The sequence below is a fragment of the Malania oleifera genome, chromosome 10, assembly GCF_029873635.1.
Source record: "Malania oleifera isolate guangnan ecotype guangnan chromosome 10, ASM2987363v1, whole genome shotgun sequence".
Classification (NCBI taxonomy): domain Eukaryota; kingdom Viridiplantae; phylum Streptophyta; class Magnoliopsida; order Santalales; family Ximeniaceae; genus Malania; species Malania oleifera.
This window is the reverse complement of record NC_080426.1, coordinates 35,442,719-35,466,272: the sequence shown is the minus strand read 5'-3', so window position 1 is coordinate 35,466,272 and position 23,554 is coordinate 35,442,719. Positions and strand designations below refer to the sequence as shown.

Here is a 23,554-nt window from a genome sequence, read left to right as displayed (position 1 = left end):
AGAGCAGAGGCTTTGTCGAGCTTCGTCGAGTCTTCAAAAGAGAGAGCAGAGGCTTCGAAAGAGAGCAGAGGTTTTGTCGAGGCTTCGAGAGAGAGCAGAAGCTTCGTTGAGCTTCGTCCAGGCTTCGAAGAGAGAGCGAAGGCTTCATCGGGCTTTGGCGACAGAGTAGAGGAGAAGAAGCTTCGCGGGAGAGAGAGGGATGATAGGGTTTCAGTGTGTTTTGGGTTCTGGACTTACGAATACCGAAAGGCGTACGCCTTGCATATGAGGCATAAAAAAGCGTGGTTTTTTGGCTGAGGCATACACTTTATTGAATTTACGCCTTTACACATACGCCTTGAGGCATTTTTGTCCCAAAACGCACCGAGAGGCGTGCCTCAAAAACGCCTTTCAAAACACTAGTTGAAATAAACATATTTCCCCTTGTCTGGCTTTGATTTTATGTTCCACCAAATAATTTGTAGCTTTGGAATTTACATTGTTTTGTGCTAGATGTAATAATGTCGGGAATGATTTTTTTTTTTTAATAAATTGGGCAAAATTTCTTCTAATTGATTATGATGAATTTGGTATTGTATTCGTTGAATCACCTGATGACCTAAAAGCCTAATTGGGTGGCAGGCCAACAGTGTGTTATCAAGCCTTAACATCATATTTTAACAGTGCCAGAACATACAGCCCGCTCTGCTTTTTTAATGTCATCTTGGCAACTATAAGATTATGAGCCTTTGTTCACTAATGTCAATTCAGTCCAATTGTTGGCTTTATGTTGCACAATTAGTGTGAAGTCATACGGTTGACGTGTAATTCAGAGCATTGCCACTAAAAGTTTATTTTATAATTTTAGGGATGTCTTGCAAATGTTGGCCTTATGTTGCACAGTTTGTGTGAAGTCATGCGGTTGACATGTAATTCAGAGCATTGCCACTAAAAGTTTATTTTATAATTTTAGGGATGTCTTGCAAATGTTCGCCCTATGTTACACAGATAGTGTGAAGTCATGCGGTTGACATGTAATTCAGAGCATTGCCCCTGAAAGTTTATTTAATAATTGTAGGGATGTCTTGGAAGCTAGGGACTCAGAATACAAGGCATGGGCTCATGTCCAAAGCCTGAAATCCTCTCTTGATGAGCACAGCATAGAATTGCGAGTTAAAACAGCTAATGAAGCTGAGGCTATATCCCAACAGCGGCTAGCTGCTGCAGAAGCTGAGATTGCTGACCTGAGACAGAAATTGGAAGCTTCTAAAAGGTTATTATTCCTTCGTTTGATTGTTTTTGTGGCTTTATGCAGAAGTGGGGTTGCTGGTAATTGTGGCAGCTTCTCGTTTAATTAATGTTTCTGTTTAACTATGGTAGCTGATAGAATACTTCTTCACAAATATGCCATTTCTATGTACATAAGGAGGACCTTCTATATATGGCTATACCTCTTCTAATGTTTTCTATCCCAACTCGTGACAAGCTTGCTTCGTCATTTTTTTATCAAAGATTGTTGATCTTCTTGATCTGGTTTATGCTGTGTCATCTGTTTGCTTGCAGTATATCTTGGAAGGAGCTGTTATTATTATTGTTGTTGTTATTATTATTATTATTTTGAAATTGTACTTGATTTGAATGCAATAATATTTTGTTGTTTTATTTTATTTCATTCCCTTTTTTTATTTTTTTATTTTTTATTTTTTGGGGTGTGAATAGGGAAAAAAAATTGGAAGTTGGATAGTTTGCTAAGTCATTGCTGCTGGTCACGTTTAATCAAAATATTTAGTGGCTTATGTTTCTTCATTTAGAATTGTAATGCATGTTTATTTTAGACTAATAATATAATAGAAAAATTAAATTTATAGTTAATAGTTATTAAATTATTTGGTATCTACAATGGAAACTAGTGGTTTCCTCAAAACCATTATTATGCTTCAAGATTTTATAGTATCCTCCTATTTGGATATCTGCCTGAAATTTTGGAACTGTCCCTGATATTTCATAACCTGAACTTAAAAAATCATAGAAAAATACGCCGTCTGATCTTTGATGGGATTGAAGGGAGCTTGTCTGTAATATTTTTGGTTGTTCATTTTTCATTGTTGTATGTGGGCACCTTGTCCTGAGAGTGCTTGTACTTTGACCTGGTTATTAATAGGTTTTTTTTTTTCTCTTACCTAAAAAAATTTAGAAAAGCTTTCTTAATTTCTAAATGAATCATTTGCTTCCTTAATAGTACACTTGATGGATCATCTCAGTTGGACGCATACTTGATCTACTACTGGCAATTTTATTTTATATTTTGGATTTGTGCTTTTGATATCTATGCAGCTGTTTTGAGTGACATGATGCATTTCTTGTATGCTGCAGCTCTATTTGATTGTAGTTCTTTTTTTATCCCCTTGAGCTTCTTTTAAGAAAATTGATTATTTTTTCTTGGATTGGTGGTCCTAATTCATGAATAGCTCTTTTGGTACTGCAGGTATTTACAAAGTTTTTAATGGGCGGATTGACATTCTTACAATGATTTTTATTTTTATGTTTTATTTCTTGAAAAGGATATTTTATTTCATAAAAATCCTCAATGTCTGTTAATTCTTTTGTTGTTTCAGAGATATATCTAGACTTTCCAACGTCCTTAAGTCAAAGCATGAGGAAAATGAAGCCTACTTATCTGAGATAGAGGTTAGATTCCTTACATGTTCTATGGATGTGATCTTTGTTGTGTACAATAATCTGTTAGATCTAAGTTGGCGATCTGTTTTTCTTCAGACAATTAGCCAGGCATATGATGACATGCAAAATCAAAACCAACATCTGTTGCAGCAAATCACGGAGAGAGATGACTATAACATCAAGGTGATTGTTCTACTCTATTTTCTACCATTTGAACTAAAAGCATTTTTTATTTTGGTTTTATTCAACTCATGATTTTTGGGTGGCGGGCAAGCCTTGACCCATTGGAAATGGTCAACCAGCAGACGCACATGCACAACCCCATGCTAACCAAATATATATAGAGGCACACACATGTACATGCGTACATAAAGATATAGGTTCAAGCCATGGAACTAACCTCTCCAAATGTGGAGGTAAGGTGGCATACATCATGCCCTTTTCATACCCTTTGATGTGGTGCAGGAACCTTGTGCAGGGGGTGTTGCAATTCTCTTGGCCCTATTGCCCCAAAACAAATATTGCATCAAGGATGATGATGTACAAAATGCACGGAGCTCTCATAAAATATTCGGGGTGAGAGGGATGATGTATGATGTCTTTCCTCCACATTGAGGATGCCATTTTTTTGACTTGAATCAATAACCTTCACGTTTTTGGGTATGACCCTATTGATTTTGAAGTATCTTTTTTAATTGAGAAAGCTATGATGTGTGCTATGGGTAATCATTTACTAGAAACTGTTGCCCTGTAAATTGAAATTATTAAGGGTTTCTTCGATGATAATCTATTGGTTAGATGGGTATAAGGGGAAGCTATTATACAAACCTTATTGCCAGATAATATTAAGCTTCCTTACGAGAGATGGCAGGGATCTAGTGTTCAAAAGATTGCCTGCAATTGTTAAGTGGTGCTGAGGATGTTCTGAAGCATGGGTTTAGATTAGACCTTTTATTTTTTAATGGTTAAATGTGTTAAATGTTAAGAATCATTGTCCGATGTGATGGTCAGTCTCAAGCTGGAACAGGTTTGACTCTACCGAGCAACTACATCATGCAAAAGTGTCAAAGATTAGGACTCTATCCAAGTCATCACTTCCATGATTCTTAATTGTAGGTCATGACTGGTAACCTAGAGTGACAATCGACTTCAATATGCTTTGTGCGCTCATGATAGACAGGATTGGCCATGATCTGGATAGCACTCGTATTATTGGCATGTAGAGTTGTAGGATCAATCTCAAAAAAATCTAGCTCAACAAGCAAGCCTCGAAGCCAATTTATTTCAAAACAAGCAAGAGACATTGCTTAGTATTCAAATTCTGTCGATGACTTTGAAACTCTGTCTTGCTTCTTACTCTTCCAAGAGATCAATGCATCACCTAAGAACACACCAACCAGTGATGGAGCGACGTGTATCCGCACAACCAGCCCAATCAGCATCGCTATAAGTAGCAAGGTGAGTAGAATTGCTTGCAGCGAAGAATAAACCACAAGCATAAGTGCCTTGAACATAGCGTATGATCCTACGGACAACAACCAAATGAAGATGACGAGGAGTTTGAAGAAACTGGTTGACTTGCTTTACAACAAAATAAATGTCTGGTCTAGTAATGGTGAGATAGTCAAGGCTACCCACCAACTTCCGGTATAAACTAGGATCAACAAGTAAATCACCCTTCTCTTTGCGAAGCTTAACATTTAATTCCATGGGAGTATCAACAGAAGTACACTTCTAAAGGCCAGTTGTGGCAACCAAGTCACTAGCATACTTATGTTAATTGAGTGAAATACCTGAGGGACTATGATTTACCTCAAGACCAAGAAAATATGTGAGAGACCTAAGATCTTTCATATGAAAGGACTATGAGAGATGAGTCTTGAGCTGAGCAAGTAAAGCAGAATCGGAACCAGTAATCACAATATCATCAACATAAACCAAAAGAACAACAATACCCATTTCTGACTTCCGGAGAAACAATGAAGTGTCATACTTGTTTTGTTTGAATGAAAATTGTAATAAACTGGTGCGGAATTTATCAAACCAAGTCCTCGAAGCTTGTTTGAGACCATAAAGAGAATGGCGAAGCTTACACACATGAAGTCGGAGAGGGAAACAAGCCCGGCGGTGGCTTCATATAAATACACTCTTTAAGATCCCCGTGAAGAAAAGCATTCTTGACGTCCATTTGATGTAGTGGCCACTCACTAGAAGCAGCAATAGCCAAAATCATATGAACAGTAGTCATCTTAGCCACAAGAGCAAAGGTCTCTTCATAATTGACACCATATTCCTGATTGTTCCCAAGTGCAACAAGGCGAGCTTTGTGTCAATCCATACTTCCATCAGATCGGACCTTGACTGAGTAGACCCATTTACAACCTAGAGGAAAAACGGTGGGAGGACAAGGCTTAATGTCCTAGGTGTGATTGGCCTCTAAAGCGGCAATTTCTTCTTGCATAGCTTGTTGCCAACAATCTTTGCTTGACAGCGTGCGAGTAGGATGTGGGAATATCAAAATTGGATAGTGCAGTAGTAAGAGCTGAAATAGAATTGCCAAAACTGGAAGAGGTAAACCCATGCCTATCTTGGGGTACAGACACTTGAGGAGAGGGATGTGCCAAAGGCTCTGGAGGTGCTGCAACTGCCTGAATCTGGAGCGTGGTAGGATCAGATATCAAGTGAGCCACCATAAGAGATTGTGGGCGGGAGTGTCTTGTATACACAATACCTGGTTTAAAGCGAGAATTGACTTGATGAAGATCCAAGAACTGCTGCCCAAAGGAGGGGAGAACTACAGTAGAAGAGGAGGGCACGGAGGATGGAATAGAGGAGTCCAGCAAGAGAGTACGGACCATATCTAGGAGATGACGATTTTTCTGTTCGGCTACTTCATTCTGTTGGGGAGTGGCAGGACATGAACGTTGATGAATAATGCCTTTAGAAGCCAAAAATGCGTGAAACTCAATAGACACATATTCACCACCAGAATTTGTGTGAATGTCTTAATAGAAGTTGAAAAATTGATTGGCAACATACGCTAAAAACTCAGTGAAAGTACAAAAAGCCTTAGATTTAGAGCGAAGAAAGTAGACCCAATTAAATCTGTTATGATCATCAATGAAAGTCACATAGTATTTAAATTTTTCATGTGAACTAATTGGGGAAGGTCCCAAACATCACTATGGATAAGCTCAAAACACTGAGAAGCTCTACTAGCATGCAAAGGGAAGGGAAGAGTTTTGCTTTTACCAAGCTTGCAAGAGGCACAGTCAAGAGATAAAGAAGAACGTTCTTTATTACCAAGTAAACCGGAGTTCAATACATGAGATAGTATTGGGATGGCCTAAACGACGATGTGACACCATACTAAGATTTGAAACATTATTACAAGCAAAAAACTTAATAGAAGAAACTGGAGAACATGCTGAACAGGCAAAAGTAGTGGAAACAAGCGCCCCACTTTAGGTCCCTTTGCGATTGGCTTCCTCGTTACCTGGTCCTGCACAACACAACCATTACTAGAAAAATTAACAGCACAATTGTTATCAACTAATTGACCAACAAAAATAAGATTCGTGGAAAGCTGAGGAGCAAGAAACACATTAGTGAACTTAGAAGAGGCATCTTTGATAGCAGCTATTGGCAAAGAATTGCCATTGGCAATCTGAATAGTAGATTGACCAGTGTAGGGCCGAACATGACACAAGGTAGTGAGATTATTCGTCTTGTGATTAGAAGCACCTGAGTCCACATACTAGAGATTAGTATAATTGTTACCTTGGAGCCCCATAGCTGATAATGCTGAAATTAGCATTTGTTGCACCATTTCAGGTGTGCAATAATTTGCTGGAAGAGGTGCAGGCTGGAAGAGGTGCAGGAACAGAGAAGTCACCTGAAGAAGAGCCAGGGGCTGCAAAAGTCATTGTGGGGGGTATACTAATAGAAATCTGGAATGCCTGGGCTTGATGATTCTGCGGGCGGATACAACATTCTTTGATAATGTGACCCCCTTTCTTGTAATAAGAGCAGAATTTCTTGGAACAATGAGCGGCGATTTGTCCAAATTCTTTCTAGCAAAAAACATTGCAAAGTGCTAGAATGCGTAGGCGGTCCTCGTTGTTGAGCAGCATAAGCCATAGGGATAGTGCTGGAACTACCATGAGATTGTGCCAGAGTAACTTGAGTACTAAACCATTGTTCTTTACGAAGTAACTGACCAAAACAAACATCCAAAGAAGGAATAGGAGAGCAATTTAGCAGAGATGAGCGAATAGATTCATACTCGGGGTGGAGTTTTATAAGAAACTGATCACGACAACTAGTCTCGTGAAGACGTTGAATAATGGGAAGAGAAGCCACAGGAACATTCGCAATAATCAGATTAAAATATTCATTCCAAAGAGTCAGAAACCCCGAATAATAATCTTGGATGGAACGATTGTCATGTTGAAACATGGCAATCACATGCTCTAACTGAAAACGATGGACACCGTTATCTTGATGATATACCTTTTTTTAAATAAGTCCACATGGATTGAGTGGTGCGATAAGATCGCAAGTTGGGGACAATGTGTGGCTCAACTGAGCCAAGAATTCAAGACATAATACGACTATCAAGCACAGCCCATGAAGGACAAGCTGCGGTCTACTTGGATTTATCAGGATTGGGTGCACAATCCATGCCATCAATATGACCCCAAAGATATTTTCTTTTCAGGAAAAATTCAAACTGAAGAGCCCATGTAGAATAATTATTGCCCATAAACTTGGCGCACACAGGTGCGGAGTCCATGATAAATAATGGAGAAAATCGAGAAGCCCAAAGAAAACAGACTGCCTAAAGAAGCAGACCACCAGAAAATCTAGAAGCCCAAAATAAACAATGCAGGTACAAAGAAAAACCAAGAACAACCTCCCTGCACTAAAAATTAAATCTTGAACCGAAAAACTGCACTAAAAATTAAATCTTGAACCAAAAACATGCTGTTCCGAGAAGATAAGTGGCAGAAACAGCAACAAAAAAACTGTTGCTTGCTTGCTGAGAGTCGCAAACAGCAACAGAAACTGGAGAAATAAGTGGCAGACCAGAAACCTGCTGTGCCTTCTTGCCGAAAGTCACAAACAGCAACAGAAAACTGTTGCCTGCTTGCTGAGAATCATAAGGACATAAACTGGAGGAATAAATGGCAACCCAGAAACCTGCTGTGCCAACAGCCACACAGCCACAGAAGTACCTAAAGAACAGAGAAAAATTCCAGAAGAGAAAACAAAACCACAACAGCCACGAAACCGAGAAGACAAAAAATCTAAGGGGGGAAAAAAAACCTAGTAGTCGGCTGGCTCTGATACCATGTCAAATATTTTGTGAATGGCCGAATGAATTGGCCTTGAGTTCTGTATATTATATATAGACTTTACTAGAATGCTATACATGGAAAGTAAATAAGGTCTAGCATGATTTTAGCCCTATACAAGTAAACTATAATCTGTCAAGCCCTATACATGTAAACTAAATATATGCTAACTGTACAAAATAATGAATTGGAATATAAGGAAATAAATGTGGGCTGAAGTAAGGAAAGAAATATTTTGCTTTGCTGTGTGCTGTTCTATTGGCACACTCCTCCCTTTGCTCTCCTTTCTCTCATCTCTCTTAAGTATGACCACTGATCATAATGACAGGGATCATCTCTGGAGAATAGTCCACTTCTAAAGTTAGCCCTTTTGTTTTGAGATTGGAGAGGGCAACTCAAGGTGGTTTTGTTTGTTTTTTGGAGGATAAACCATGACAAAGCTGCCGGGTTAGAGCTTCTCTTGGGCAGCAAATTAGATCTGCGAATGCTTCAATGGTGTAGGGCTTTGGCTGCAGAATTTTGTGCGGTGTAGGAAATTTTGGAGGATTAGGTATTTGGTGGTAAATAGGTTGATGAAAGTGGGAGGTTTTTGGAAATGGGTATGGGGCTAAGTTTGAGAGGGAAAGATTTCACTATTTTCATCCTTGGGGGCTTTAAAAGAGATAAATGGAAGGATTTTTTTGATACTGCAGGATTTGATAACAGAATTGAATAGGGTTATGTGTCAGGTTGGAAGCCCGATAAGTTTCATGGAAGGAATGTGAGGTGAAAAGGAAGCGTCAGATTGAAGAATCTAGGGCTGGTGTGAATTAACATATTCCTGGATTTGGTTCATCTAGTTAGTGTTTTAGGCTCTTCTAAGCAGTGGTGGATCGACCCAAAATGTATCTAATTGAACTGCTGGGTATCAATGTTCATCACATGGAAAATGTGCAAAAAATTATGAAAAAGATTGAAAGTAGCCTGATTCTTGCCTAGCAGTTGTTGGGGTTCTTTTAAAATCAAAACTCTGCTGCAGCTCTTAATATTGTAATTCAGGGTTCTGCTGAGGTTACAAATCTGTTTCTGCTCTTAGTACACGGCTAAATCATCATACAGGTGGGGTTTGGCTTTAATCAGATTGCAAATGGAAAAGTTTCCTGGGTAGTGGGATTTGTATGATTCTTCCCCAGAAAAAGGGGAACTGAAAGCAGTGGATGGCTTGAATGAGTGGGCAGAGTTTAGGACCAGCTATTCTAGGTGGATCTAAAGGAGGTCTACAAAGGGATTTATGTCATTCTAGGATTTCGTATGTTTGATCTAAGAAGGATGTTGCTTGTGAAAGGGCAATATAGTCTGGAATTGAGATGTCCAAGATGTTATAGGAGCAAACAAACCTTTCTCCAGGGTTACAAATGAAGAAGATGCTGGGAAGGTGTAGTGATGGGAGTTGTTTCTTGGCTGAAATTCAGTCAGATACAATGAATGGCTTCCTTGTCACGGCTAGAATGGTGAAGATTTTCGGGGAAAAACTCTGAAGATATTTCAGAATTGTAGTATATTTGAATGTGATGGTGCTTTTAATGGAAGAACCTCAAGCTTAGAATGGCTGCTATTTTTTTGGGGAGATGGATATACATGCCACGGAAATCCCTACGACGGATCTAGAAAGGGCTTCCAAATTCTAATAATGGTAATTATAGTAGTCTTAAAAATTGGTGCATTATGGCCGTTAGGGATGTTATGCAGTGGTATCATCATCCAAGACCATTATATGGCGATACATTTGATATCTTTTGATTCACAATCTATCAACCAATATGGTTGATATCGTGGTAGTGTATCGGATTCCAAGACCATTATGGGGCAATATCTTGGAGGTCTTTTGATTCACAATCTATTGGCCGATATGGTCGATACCGTGATAGTGTATCAGCTTCCAAGACCGTTACAGGACGATATCTTGGTGGTCCTTGATTCACAATTTATTGGCTGATACATTTGGTTATGGTACTATAGCAGCCATTATATTATAAGCTGGGGATGAATAAAAATAGTTTTTTGAGTCCTTTTTTTTTTTTTTTTTGCATTTTTTTCCCACTCTTTCCCCTCGTTGAAGATTAAAAACTCAGTTTCAAGTTGGCTTATTTAGTTATATTTTTAAAAAAAAATCATTTCTGTTCATTTTCTTTGACATTTAATATATATTTCCTAAATAACTAGCATTCAAATAAACCTTACTTTTTCTCTCATTAAAACTATATATTTGCATATTGTAAGTTTTTTTTTGGTATTCTTCTACACCTAATTTGGAGACAAAAAAAAATGTTTTATTGCTATACATTTTGTTCTTGTTTGATACTTGGAGATTATATTTGTTTATATTTATGATCTCTTAGTTTAAACTTCACATAAAATAAAGAAAGTAGTGAAAAGTGTTAAAACTTCTCACCAATAGCAGCTATAATGATGAACAGGACTTCCAATATTTGTAATGCATACATGGTTATTAAAATCACGATCTGTATCTTGTGATCCTATGATCTGTACTTGCCTAATTGATCCAGATCCTTGGGAGAAACTTAATCAAGTAGGATAGTAGGATCCTTAGGATCGTGATCCTACTTAGGATCCTACCTATCCTACTTGTTCAAGGAGTATGGATTTTTCTTATTTAGTATTTTTATGAATACGACCCAATTTATATTTTTATTGGCCCAAACACTAGTACACACAAAATTTGGTCTAGTTGGCCCAAATGCATCAAAATTAGGGTAAAGTGAGGAGCATGTCTTGGGATTTGTTTGATCCAAGTCAAGAGAGCAGCTGAGCTTATTGAAAGCTCTCTCCCTTTGAAATTGAAAGCTCTCTAAGAGCTCAAAGTTCTTGTTAGGAAAATCCCCAGTTGTCTATTAGGATGAGACCAACTGAGAGCTTTGACATCAGCAAAGAGTTTCAACAAATAGGGAGTTGTGCCATCTGGCTGACAGCTTAAAGTTGCAGGTTTGTAGCAGTCATTAATTACTTTTGTTGTTTTTTGCTTTCTTTCTTTTGCCTATTTTTTTTCTTTCTTTTTTTTCCCCAGAGCAGAGAGCATATAGCTTTATTTTTCATCTTTTCTTTTCGACTAACAAAAAGTTCTACTTCCTTCAACAAAAGTTTTTTCAGATTCTTTAGAGTCTAGAGCTGTTGAAGGAAAAACCTACGAGATGCTAGCTAGCTAGCTACATTCCTGAAACTTGTTTTAAATTTTCGAACTTACTACCATGCTTTTAGGCTTATTTTAGTGAAGAGTTGTCATAAAATGCCAAACGCCTAAAATTTTAATTTATTTTACATTGTAAGTAGAATCTTACAAGCCACGACCCAATACTAAGATCAGATCCTGCGTACCCCCTCCAATTATCCTATGTAGGATCCTGATTCTAACAACCTTGAGTGCTTATAGTCAAATTGATTAAATTTTACTAAAGTCATTTAAATAATTAAAATTCTAGAATGAAAACATGTGAACTATGTTTTTAACAAGTTCGTTAATGCAAAACATGGATTCATGGGCATAAGGGACTGGTTTTTACCAAATCCTATTTCTTGACTGGTGATCAGTGATAAAAACAAAGAAATTCAAAAATTTACCAATGGAATGGAGGTGAGATTGATATGTCCAGGTGGCCAAGGAGTTCATTCGTTGGACCATAACAACAGTAGAAGGGCCAATGGGAGGTGGAAAACTTGAAATGTTCCATTAATTATGATGGAAGGTGTTGAATAGGCTGCGTTATTTTATTTTTAATTCTTATTTAAATTTTTTTTCTTTCCCCATCTGCCTTTGTGTATTTGAGCACTACTCATCCTCTTCTACTTTGTATCTCTCCTTTTCTCTCTTAATAAATTTCTTTTGTTATCTTAAAAAAAAACTGAAGTTATCTATTTGGTGAAAAATGAAGCTATTTTGAGGAGAAACCCTTGCATGTGAGAAAATAAGAAATGTTTTGGATTATATGAAAATTGACTGATGTGTGACTTTTTTGGTATGGTTTGGGAGAATAAGAGAGATCACTTAGTTGGGAGACTATTAGGAGATTTTAATCGGAAGGGGGCCTTGGCGATGTGGTTCCTAAAAAATTCTAGGAAAATTGTTGTGGAGTTCTCCGTTAAGTTAATCCCCCATGGCACAAGGTGATAGAAAGTATGAGGCCTATCAGAATGGTGCGAACTAGAGGAAGTCTTATTGTTTCTCATGCAGGCCTCTGGAAGTTTGTCCCTAGGTTTCTTGTTAGTTTTTCCGTCTCACCTATGAGTGGGTAATGCGGTAGAATTTGGTTTTAGGAAGATGCTTGAGCAGGTGGGACTTCTTTTTAAGATTTCCACCCTTCACAATGTACCTATAAGTTCTTTTCTCCTCGTTGGAGGAGTGTGCTCTTTCTTAAGATTTTGACTTCTTTTGGGATCTCAATGAAGGAGAGGTTAATGAACTCTCATCATGCTTTACATTCTGGTGTCTTTGTTAGTTTGTTCCTTCGAACAGGGGTGATGAGAGAGTTGGAGGGAACTGAAGTTTTTTTCTCCCTACTAGATCCTTTTCCTTGCATCCTTTAAACCCCTTCCCCCAATCATTTTCCTTGGTCCCGCATCATTTTGAAGGCTAAGGGGCCATTTGGTATCACTGTCAAAAATTATGAAAACCAAAACCAAAAGCGAAAATGAAAAGCCAGACATGGAAACTAAAAACCAAAAACCAACAATCTTTTTGGTTAATATTTCTAAAACTAAAGTGAATTTAAAACTTGATTGAATAAATGCCAATTTTTGTATTTGAATCAAATAAAAATTTAAAATATGATTAAAATTATGGAAGTACAAAAAATATAAATTACAAATATTATGACAAAAATAAAAATTATTGTAATTATTTTGTTTAATTATTATATTTCAGAATTTTCTTCACAAGAGCAATTTAATTGTACATGGCAATTGAAAAATTGTAAAGAGAAATTTATGAATGGTTTCTATTATATTTTTAAAAACTTTGAAAATTAATAGATATTTTATTTTAATTATATTTTAAATTCATTTGGCCATTTAATTTAATTTAATTTAATATAATGTATAAAAAATGAATGATTTCAATCCACAAAAGTTAATTCTGGATATTAATGTATTCTGGTGACAATTTGCCAAAAAAAACTGAAAACCATAAAATCTGCTTTTCAGTTTTTACGAAAACAGCTAAAAACCAACAATAGAAACAGAAAATAGCTGCATAAATGCTTGGGATACTTATGATATCCCCCTTGCCTCAAGTTCAATTTGATGCTGTATCTGAACCCGCACAGCAATGCTCCTTCTTCCTTTAGTACCTTATGACAAGAACTCCCCGGTTGCCCTTCAATGAATATTTTTCATGTCATTTTTCTTTTTTCCGTTGTCTTCTATGTTTTTTTTGTAAACAACAATTTTTTTGGCCTTGGGATTGTCTGCACACGAGTTTGGGCTGGTGCCTATGTTGATACTAAAGAATAGCATTCATAGAGATTATAAAATTCCTTTCCATGTGATATATGCATTTATATTACCAACATTCAGTTATCAAAAAATATTTGCATGTTCAGATCTCCATCTGCAGCTTAATGCTTCATATAATAGTAAAAAAATTTCTTTCAATTGTTCTTGTTATATTGATATCAATATTGATATCTCTGTTCAATATTATGATATGTATTGTGGTCTATGTTGACGTTTAGGTCTGAAATCCCTGAGTCTTTGCGAATTTGGAGGCTCTCATGAGGCACTCAACTTGCCTGCATTTTTTTTTTTTTGTGTTCGTAGTTTAGTAATGTGACATTCTTGATGCATGATGAATATGAAAATTATTTATTTCGTTCTTATAGTTAAGTTCTTCCTGCTTGAAAATTCATAGTGAATTCCTAGTAGTAGATATGAAATCATGATGTACTTCGTCTTACAGAAGAAATAAAATGTAGCTGAATGACTTAATCTGAGTTGTTCTGCTTGTCTGATAAAAAATCAATGGACTTGTCAAAATTAGGTTTGTCCTTAATGGCCAAAAATAAAATTTACTTAACAGGTTATCAGACAACATTTATTTCACGCGTCCTGAAATAGATGCAGATTTTGTTCTCATTCTTGAATTTGATCCTGTTACTCTGGTCATTTCTGCTTCAGCTTTTCTTAGAAGGGGTGAGGGCAAGACAGCTGAAGGACGCTCTATTCATGGACAAACTAACCAGGGAGAAGGAGATCCAGCAAGCTAACACCTCTCTTGATCTCTTTGATTTGAAAGCTGCAAAAATTGAAGATCAGGTATGTTTAAGTTTCTTTGGGAAATTAAACCAGTGCACACTGGAATTGAAACTTTGTCATGAATATTGCTTTGGCAGTTGAAAGTGTGCACAGACCATGTTCAGAAACTTGCAGAAGAGAGGCTTCAAAACTCAACTACCTTGGAAAATACTCAGAAGAAAACAATGGAGGCAAGAAGATTATCTCTGCAAGCTAGGGAATCCCTGGAGGAATCAGTGCTAAAAGTTGAAAAAAGTCGAGTGGATTATGCTGAGCTGCGGATAGAACTTGAGAAAGAGAGGTTTGACAAGAAAAGAATTGAGGAGGAATTGGAAATTGCAAGGAGAAAGGCTTCACATCTCAGAGCACAAGTAGAAGGGTCATCAGTTGTGGAAAAACTTCAACAGGAACTCAGAGAATACAGGGAAATACTAAAGTGCAGCATCTGCCTTGACAGGCCAAAAGAGGTATATACTCCTTGTTTTGAAATTTTTTTTGTGCTTGTTTACAATATTTCACTCATAGCAAGTGGTGGCTTTCAAATCATACTTACTAGTTTGAGAAGTGGGGATGAGATGGCCTGAGGAACGAAAGGTTGAAATGTGAGTGAATATAATTATCTGACACATAAAGGAAGATTATTAGAAACTTAAAAAGAGAAATCTATTGATGGAGTTCGTCATAGATAGCAATGCAGCTAATGCTTTAGAAAATGTTCAGTGTAAAGTTGCATGGATTTTTCTTGAAGGGAAATTTTGAGCATTTTTTGGTAATAAAAAGTGGGCATCAGTTCCCCATGGAATTCCCAGAGAGATCTCAGAGTTTTCTCAATAGGTGTTTTCCCATTTAGTATTCAGTAACTATGATTTACACTGATTAGGAGAGCAAGCTGTTAAAGCACGATTGTTCCTATACTTTGAGTACTAATTTTCAATAATTGGGGATTTGGCTTCATGGCATAAAATATCATCTCATTGTGAATGTTGAAGTGGAAGGGATTTCATGGATTGTGGAAAAGCAATTCAAATTAGGATGATAAGCTCTATGAATCTGGATCTTTGATTATGTCTTTGACTTCAAAGCTTTTCTTTTGGGTATACATACTGGAAGTTAATGGTGTTGTGGATACCCCTGCTGATGCAGGTTATAGATTTATTGTTCTCAGTTTTGCTTCTTGACTTTGTTTGTAGATAGCTTTTAAGGATGTATGGAGGAATATATTTTCTCAGATGTTTAATGTCGTGGACCATAAACCCTTGATCTCGCAAAACCTAAAGGAAACCCATTCTATAACTAAAACTAATGGAATGAAAAGCTTTGCTGTTGGGCAAGTGGCAATTAATGTTATAGTTTTCTGAAAATTCTTATCGTTTTTATGTGTCATCATCAATACGTGTAAATTCACTTCTGTACAGTGATTCAATTTGCCAGCCTGGGTTTCAAAAAGTGCTCCCTTACTCGCATGTGGTGACTTTTTATGCGCTTGTAAGAAAAGCCATTAAAAAGTATTGGCATGGCAATTTTAACAAGCACATAAAAATTTACCATACTCCATGGGTAAATTGTCAGTGTTTCAAAACATGGTTGGCAAATTTAATGTCTTATACGGCTATGATATAAGTTGTATTTTTTTTTTCTAGCTTTTTTGTGAATTACACCACATTTTATCAATTAATAAGAAAAAAAAAAGTACTAAAGGGAGGACAAAGCATCCTCGAAAAACAGAGGAAAACCCCCAAAAAAGCTAAGCAAATTTTTCTCATGTAGAGTCGGAGGAGCAAACTGATCCTGAAAGATCCTATTATTTATTTCCACCTGCAGCATCTAAAATAGTAAAACAAGCACATTGCCAAACCGAAAAATTTCGGTTAAAAAATCTCATTGACCGAACCGATCGAAATTTCATATTTAACCGAACTCAAAACGACCGAACTGAATTTCGGTTAACCGATTTAATATTTTAGTATACATAAAATACGGATTTTTAATATATATAAAATATATATAATATATAAATAAAATTTTAATATGTATAATAGATTAAAAATAAATAAAATTTTAGTATATATATAATATATATAATATTTCAATATATAATATATATAATTATTTATTATTAATTTATACTATTTGAAACTGAACTGAAAACCGAAAACCGAAATTCAACGAAAATGAAAACTGAACCAAACTGAGTACAGTGTATGCATAGCGTTGGATAAAACATATTTGCTTTGATTTGATGTATGCAATCAGCACGAAGGGAAGAGATGGAGGAGAGCTGGGAAAGGTGGTTGAGATGGATGAAATATCATGCACGCAAAAGTCTGAAGTGCTTTGGCTAAAAGCAGGAGATTGGAGCACTGATTTTTTCTTAAACTGGTCAGCAGTTGTAGAAGCTCGTAAATTTCTTTGGGCTGGTTAACAGGTTGACACAAATGGTATCCCTTGCAGAGATCAACAAGGGGGTACAAGCATTTTATGAAGATCTCTTTGAGAAATACTCAAGCCATGTGTGTGGGTTTAATAGTTTGCGTTTCAATTCCATTGTTGAAGAGGAAGTCTTGAAAGCCCTTAAAAAGAGATAATGTGCCAGGCTTTGGGGACATTACATCAGACAGATTTTTAAAAAAGACATTGTGATGTAGAGAAGGATATTGTGGCTTTGTTTAGGGAGTTCTATTTTAATAGGCAGCTTATATCAAGTCTGAATGCCAGTTCAATTGATTTGATACCCAAGAAGAGTGGACCAAATGAATGGTCGAGGCCATATGCTTGTGGCAAGTGTGTATGGTAGTGAAGATTAAGGCAGGATTCAGGACGACTGAAAAGATTGGTTGTAAGAGCCAACATGCCTTCATGCAGGGTAGGCAGGTTGTGAATGTGGTTTTATGGCTTATACAGCTGTTGATTCCAGACTAAAGAGGCACTTTGGATAAGCATATGGCAGCATGTTCTAGGAATTTCTCATCTCTGGGCGGCCTTTCATACCAGTTGGAGGACTTGGGTTGAGTTGATCTGTTTTGCTATCTTTTTACTTCTGGCAAATCTAGTGCCAGTTAAGTGCTAAAAAATTATTTATTTATTTTTAATTCTTGTTATAAATGTCTTGTGTAGGATGATGTAGAAAGGGTTATGAGGAAGGTTTTTCATGGGATTTCAAAGTTGGAAACTCTTGTGGAAGTCAAGTTTTTGTGTCACATCTTTTTCTGATGAGACTCAAATATTCTGTGGCATGATTGACACTTTGCACTCATCTTGTATTTGAAATAAGAACAAGTTTAAAGTTACATGAGAAAAGAAATGAAAAGGAGTTTTCTTATTGAAATCCAGAGGTTGGGCTTTCACTCTTTTGCAATTTCACTTTTTAGGTTTATTGTTTTTTGGGGGGGGGGGGGGGAGCAGCAATATATAGAATTTTAGGTTCCAGTAATTGAGAAGTTTGAAAGGGGGTTAGCAGGATGGAAAGTGCATTAATTCTCTGAAGATGGGAGATTAACTATCATATAGAGTACCCTTTTGAACCTTCCTCTTCAATTATGTCCAATTTTCCCAGTTGTGTTTTGATGTCTAAGAGGCTTCACTCAAACAAGGTTCTTGTGTGGCATTGATGGGAAAGCTTGCAGATATCAAGTCAAATGAGGGATCATCATGAAATCTGTACAGCAAGAAGTTTCAGAGTAAACAATTAGGTGTTTTTGTAGGGCATCGCTTGGAAAATGGAGTCGGAGATTTGCTTGTTAGAAGGAGGATAATGTATAGTGGATGGCTGGAGGCTAAGTTTGTGGAGTAACATGATAGTTGGTGTTTGAGGGGGAATAGAATGCTTTTGGCATTGGGTTGTGAAAACTTGAAGAGGTTGGGTGGAGTTTCTCTCCTGTTTTTCCTCTGGGGCAGGTGGGAATTCCCTCTGCCTCCTCCCCCCCTCTCCCCATATATGTGTGTGTGTGTGTATTTGTGTGTATGCATGTATATGTGCATGTTTGTACATATCTATGTGTATGTCCGCGCGCGCACATGTGGGTGTATATATATATGTAAATTCCAAATTAGAACCTACCTAATCTTCTAACACCAGAAATCCTACATATAACATCTTCTATGATACAAACAACAATAGAATCACAATTACGAACAATGTTTTAAAAAATATATTTGTTTCTGCTCCTCCAATGTTTTAAAAAATATATTTGTTAAGTCTTACGATTCACGATTCTCTCAATTCCACACCAAATTGATTCGGATCTTACTAGCGAATCGAAAGACAGCTGAAATTGTTGCCAAATCTACTGATTCACCTTGTTAATCTAATAGATTGATATGAATCTATTGACACACCAGTGTTTTAAAAGGCGAATTCAACTGTTGTGTGGGTATTTACCCTTGAACTAAAGGGCCACTGCCACGTGCCCATCCAAAGCTTAAATATTTTATTCCAAGCAATGTATTTCTTGGTTAAAGAAGTGGACTTAGTCAGCTCTCCTCACGTCTCTCTCTCTCTCTCTCTCTCTCACACACACACACACACACACACACAACTCCGAATGAAATAATCATGAGAGAAGCCGAGATCACCTGAGCAAAGAAAGTGCATATCTTGAGAAGACTTGAGGTTGGTCGATGATCAAAATAGGTCGCGCGCGTGCGAGAGAGAGAGAGAGAGAGAGAAGTCTAATCATCATGTTGGAGGAATCTCATTGGAGAGATGACAACCCATGGTCGGTTGAAGAGAGTCGTCAACCCAGTCTTTGTGTTGAAGGAGTCTCGTTGGAGAAGATCGATCAAGGGAAGGAGAGTATTCTTCGAGGGAAGCTGCTTTTCTGTAACTAGCACGAATGGGTTCTGAAATGCGTACGCCTTTTCTCTTGAGGCGTGAAGTGCGAAATTTTTTTGCCGATGTGTACGCCCAGCTCCAAAATGTGTACGCCTTTTGGGACTTTTGCTTTTACACTACACCTTAGGGCTTTCAACCCTCAAAAGGCATCAAGGCCCGCCTCAGAAATGCCTTTTAAATAACTGATTCACACAAGAAACTAGGCCACTTTAAAAGCCCAAAAACTTTTTTTACTGCTTTTATTTTTACACAATTCCCGTCCACTCCTCGTCTATGTCAGTGTTGTGCTAAAAAAGAATGAAAAAAGTTTAACTTTACATCTTATTTTGCCTTCATAAAACCATGTTTCACTCTTAGAGGAGTATAGCCTTCTGCCCTTGAGAAGGGGTAGCATGGTTTTAAATGACGGCTGCGACGGTTATGTAATGCCGTTACGTAACGGTTTTTGAGTTAACGGTATCGTTGTATACCACTAAATCACTAGGAAGAAAAATCACGTCTATAGCAGCCAATTACTGAGTGCGACAGGACTGTTATGCCAAAAAAAATATTTTATTTTTCACTTCTCACTTTTTGCCTCTCCTTCATAAATCATTCTCAATATACCATGTGGCGTGGGGGAAAAGATTATAATAAGAATGACAATGATACAAAATTTAACAATGATACAAAATTTACTATTTTTTTAAACACTCACAAGAGATGCATTAATTAACCATTTTAAAATACTAACTTGTTAGGAAAATATTTTATTATGATAATATTAGTGATATGATATTTATGTTTTATATTTTTCAACTTCAACCTTCTTTCTTTTCTATTTATTTTATATTTGTGTTATTCGTATGTCTTATGTGTTTAATAGATTAATGGAGTGTTTAATATATTTTGTTTTATTAATTAATTTAGCACATATAAGAATTTATCACAAATAAGAACAATGAAAAGTATAAATACGCGCACACGTAATTTTTCTATCAATGGTGGTTTAAAATAAATGTAAACTTGTTGCCCTTGCTAAATAACTTAGTTGAACTAAAGGATCCAAAATACACACTCTTTCTAAGAAGGGTTAAAAGCTTAAAACACGCAAGTACGCTAAATATGCAGAAGGTTCTGCTACTCTTGATTCCCGTTACACCTATTACGTTACGCTACCCACTACCGCTATTTAAAACCATGATGGGTAGAACACTCATTGGCTAAGGACCCAAGTTTTGTTGTGTTTTTAAGATTCAATTGGTTTTCTTAGTAGTTTGTTTAATTATTATAATTTTTAAAAAATAAATAATTTGCATGAAATATTATTTTTAAAAATTGTTGATAAACACCAAAATTTCAGTTTTTGATTACATCTTCTTGATTCCTTTCCTTAAACAACATAAATGTCATTTTTTTAATATTAGTACTTGACTTATTTCCTAAATTTTCATTTGTTTAGGGAAAGCATACACATGAAATATTATTATTTTTACAACAACAACAACAACAAGAAGCAGCCTTAAGTACCACTAGGCAGGGTCAGCTGCACGAATCCTTTTCCACTAATTCACCCAATCCAGAGTGTTTTCCTTTATTAAATTGAGGGCTGTTAAATCCTTCCTCACTACCTCATTTCAAGTTATTTTAGGCCTACCCTTATCCCAATAACTAACTTCTCGCAGTTGCTCTACTAAGTCTGTGTTTCAAATGCCCAAACCATCTAAGCCGCCCCTCCCTTACCTTGTTTTCAACCGGTGCTATGTCTTATTATTGCGTGTATTCTCATTTCTTACTTTATCTTTTAATGTTAAACCACTCATCTATCATAACATACGCATTTCAGCAACTTTCATATTTTGTACATGTTTCTTAGTTGCCCAATATTCTAGACCATAAGCATAGATGACCTTATAGCCCTTATAGCCATCTTATAAAATTTTTCTTTTAACTTTAAGGATATTCTATGATCACACAAGACACCTGACGAACTCCATTTTACTCAATCTGGTTAATTCTATGTATTACATCTTCTTCAATTTCCCGTTCACCTTGCATAATAGATCCAAGATATCTAAATCTATCAATGCTATTAATCTCTTGATTATCCATTTTAATCTTCTCTCTATTGCTACTCTTTACATTACTGAAATTGCATTTCATATATTCTGTCTTATTCTTACTTATCCTAAACCCTTTAGACTTTAATGTTTTTTATTTTTTTTTAATTAGTCAAAATTTAATTGTATCTTACTATTTTGTTTGTTGTCCGTATATCAATATATGCATGTCATTTAGAATTGATTTTGCAAATTTTTACCAGATCTTACAATTCAATTCAATTCTCAATTCTCAATTCCCAAAATAGGAATTTTGCTTCATGTCTTGAATTTGATTTGAAAACTTGGCATGATGGGGAAGAACACGAGCAGATTCCTTCCTTGGAAATAATAGGTTATACATGCCTTTAGCAAACATGAATTTTAAGCAGAATGCTTGGAGATATTAACAAGTTGCTTTTTTAAAGAAAAAATAGGGCGGCAGTTTCCTTCTTTTCCACTTGATTAGTGTTCGTAACTATTTTTTTGTGTATTGACTCCCTTTGTGTAAAATTGGTTGGATGCTTGTTTCTCACTTGGACTGATTTCTCTTAACAAAGTGGGTATTGTTACTTGAATATGATTTAAGGTTCTGCCAATTTAGTAAATAAAATAAGAAGTTTCTCACCATTGTTTTACATGTAATGCACAGTGCTTTACTCTTGGTTGGATTCTTTGTCTTTTAGTATGTTGCTTAGACATATTTTGGTTCTTCAGGTTGTCATCACAAAATGCTACCACCTCTTTTGCAATCCCTGCATTCAAAGAATCATCGAAACTCGTCATCGAAAGTGTCCAATGTGCGCTGCAAGTTTCAGTCCTAATGATGTCAAACCAGTCTACATCTGATACAAAACTGGGTTTACATTGTTCTCTACTGCTTGTCAATGAGACTTGCATTGGTGTTCTCTGCTGCGTGTCAATGAGAAATGCACTGCCTTCCTTAGGTGCATGTGACCGAAGGGTTGATGTTTGGGTGCGTGCAGGTTCATGTGTACCGATATGTTAGAGAACTGTTGGTAACGATTTGACAGAAAGTAGTGGAATTCCTATCCGCCTGTCATTTGAGCACTGCAGATCATCATATTAGACTTGTAGGTTTTTAGGTTGTTTTATTTGTCCTCAAGTTTCCTGTATTTATGATATCTTTCCAATTAATTGCTTGGAGGCACTGGAAATTTTCTATTTGTTATTTGCAGATTTATTAGAATCTATCCCATGCTATTTCCAAAGGCTGAGGGTGACTGACCATATCTTGAATTCAAATTTTGTTGTTGACAGCCCAAAATGTTCTTTAATTTGTTGCACTGAAGGTTGCTTCGAGTTTATGACTGCAATTTTTTCCAATGGGTAGCAGAATATCTAATGGAGCAAAAATTTATTGGTTAATGAATCGGTCTAGTCTGGAATATAATTTGGTTTGTATTGTTGTATGAACCAATGGTGTATATAATTACTACTGCCTTATTTTTTTCTTTCCCCTGGCAATGTTTTGCAGAGGAGCTGAGAACAGAAATTTTAAAACAAATACTGTCATAATTAATTGTATACTTAACATCCCCAACCCCCTCCTGCCCCAAATTTCTTAGTATGTGACTTGGTTTTTCTTTTCCCCTTAATTCTGTCAAGGTGCAAAATGATGATTAAGGAGTGGTCTAATTATGTGGTTAATGTACAGGGAAGTGTGTATTTTGGAGGCAAGATAATGTGCTCTAACCAGGCTAGAAGCTGGGAAAGAATAATTAGCTCAAAAGGACCAAATTCTACTTTGCAGGGAGAAAGTTCAACTGCACGGTTTGATCTATCTGCCCTTATCATCCCATCTTGCTGTTTTCTCCTACACCCTGTTGTCATGGTGGAATTTTTGAACTTGTTCAGATTTTTGAATAGATTGGAGCTTGAACATGTAATGGGAATTTTCACTTTGATTTTTATTTTGTTTTTTGTTTTTTCTGTTTTGTTCTTGTTTTTGTTTTTGTTTTGTGGAATTTGGTTTAATCTATTGAAGAATGTGGAAGGAAGCAATTCATTTGGTAAATGAAGTACATTTGGCTATCTTACTGGTTTGGTTATTCCTAGTCCCAGAATCAGTGAATTATGCTGGATATGCTTTTGATTGAAAATATATGTTGTAATTGGAGATGGGAATCCAATAAATTGGAAATGAACTTATCCAATCTTTGGGAGTATTTGGAGCTCGAACCTTATATTTGAACTTTCTTAAGATCTAGTGAAAATTTAATATAAAATTGTAATAAATTTTGTTCAAAAGCCATAGAAATTTAAATCCCTGGCGTGAGATAAATGCTTATGAACGAATTTATGCTGTGCTTGAATACCGTAAAAAG

At 36.4% G+C, this 23,554-nt stretch overlaps 1 protein-coding gene across 2 annotated transcripts in view; it reads left to right on the top strand.

The window, feature by feature from the left end:
• LOC131166244 (E3 ubiquitin-protein ligase BRE1-like 1) overlaps positions 1-23,258 on the top strand; it is a 57,386-nt gene extending 34,128 nt beyond the window's left edge. Inside the window, exons 13-19 of one of the 2 annotated variants that reach the window (XR_009139775.1) lie at positions 1,058-1,252; positions 2,595-2,667; positions 2,755-2,841; positions 14,181-14,318; positions 14,396-14,764; positions 21,924-22,300; positions 22,885-23,258. Coding sequence is in view for 1 of the 2 variants with exons in the window: in XM_058124595.1 (XP_057980578.1) it covers positions 1,058-1,252; positions 2,595-2,667; positions 2,755-2,841; positions 14,181-14,318; positions 14,396-14,764; positions 21,924-22,055 (994 nt within the window). In the remaining variant the exon portion in view is untranslated. Of the gene's footprint in view, positions 1-1,057; positions 1,253-2,594; positions 2,668-2,754; positions 2,842-14,180; positions 14,319-14,395; positions 14,765-21,923; positions 22,596-22,884 lie in introns of those variants that run through there. The other variant, XM_058124595.1, reaches the window with a different exon arrangement.
• The last annotated feature ends 296 nt before the right edge of the window (positions 23,259-23,554 follow it).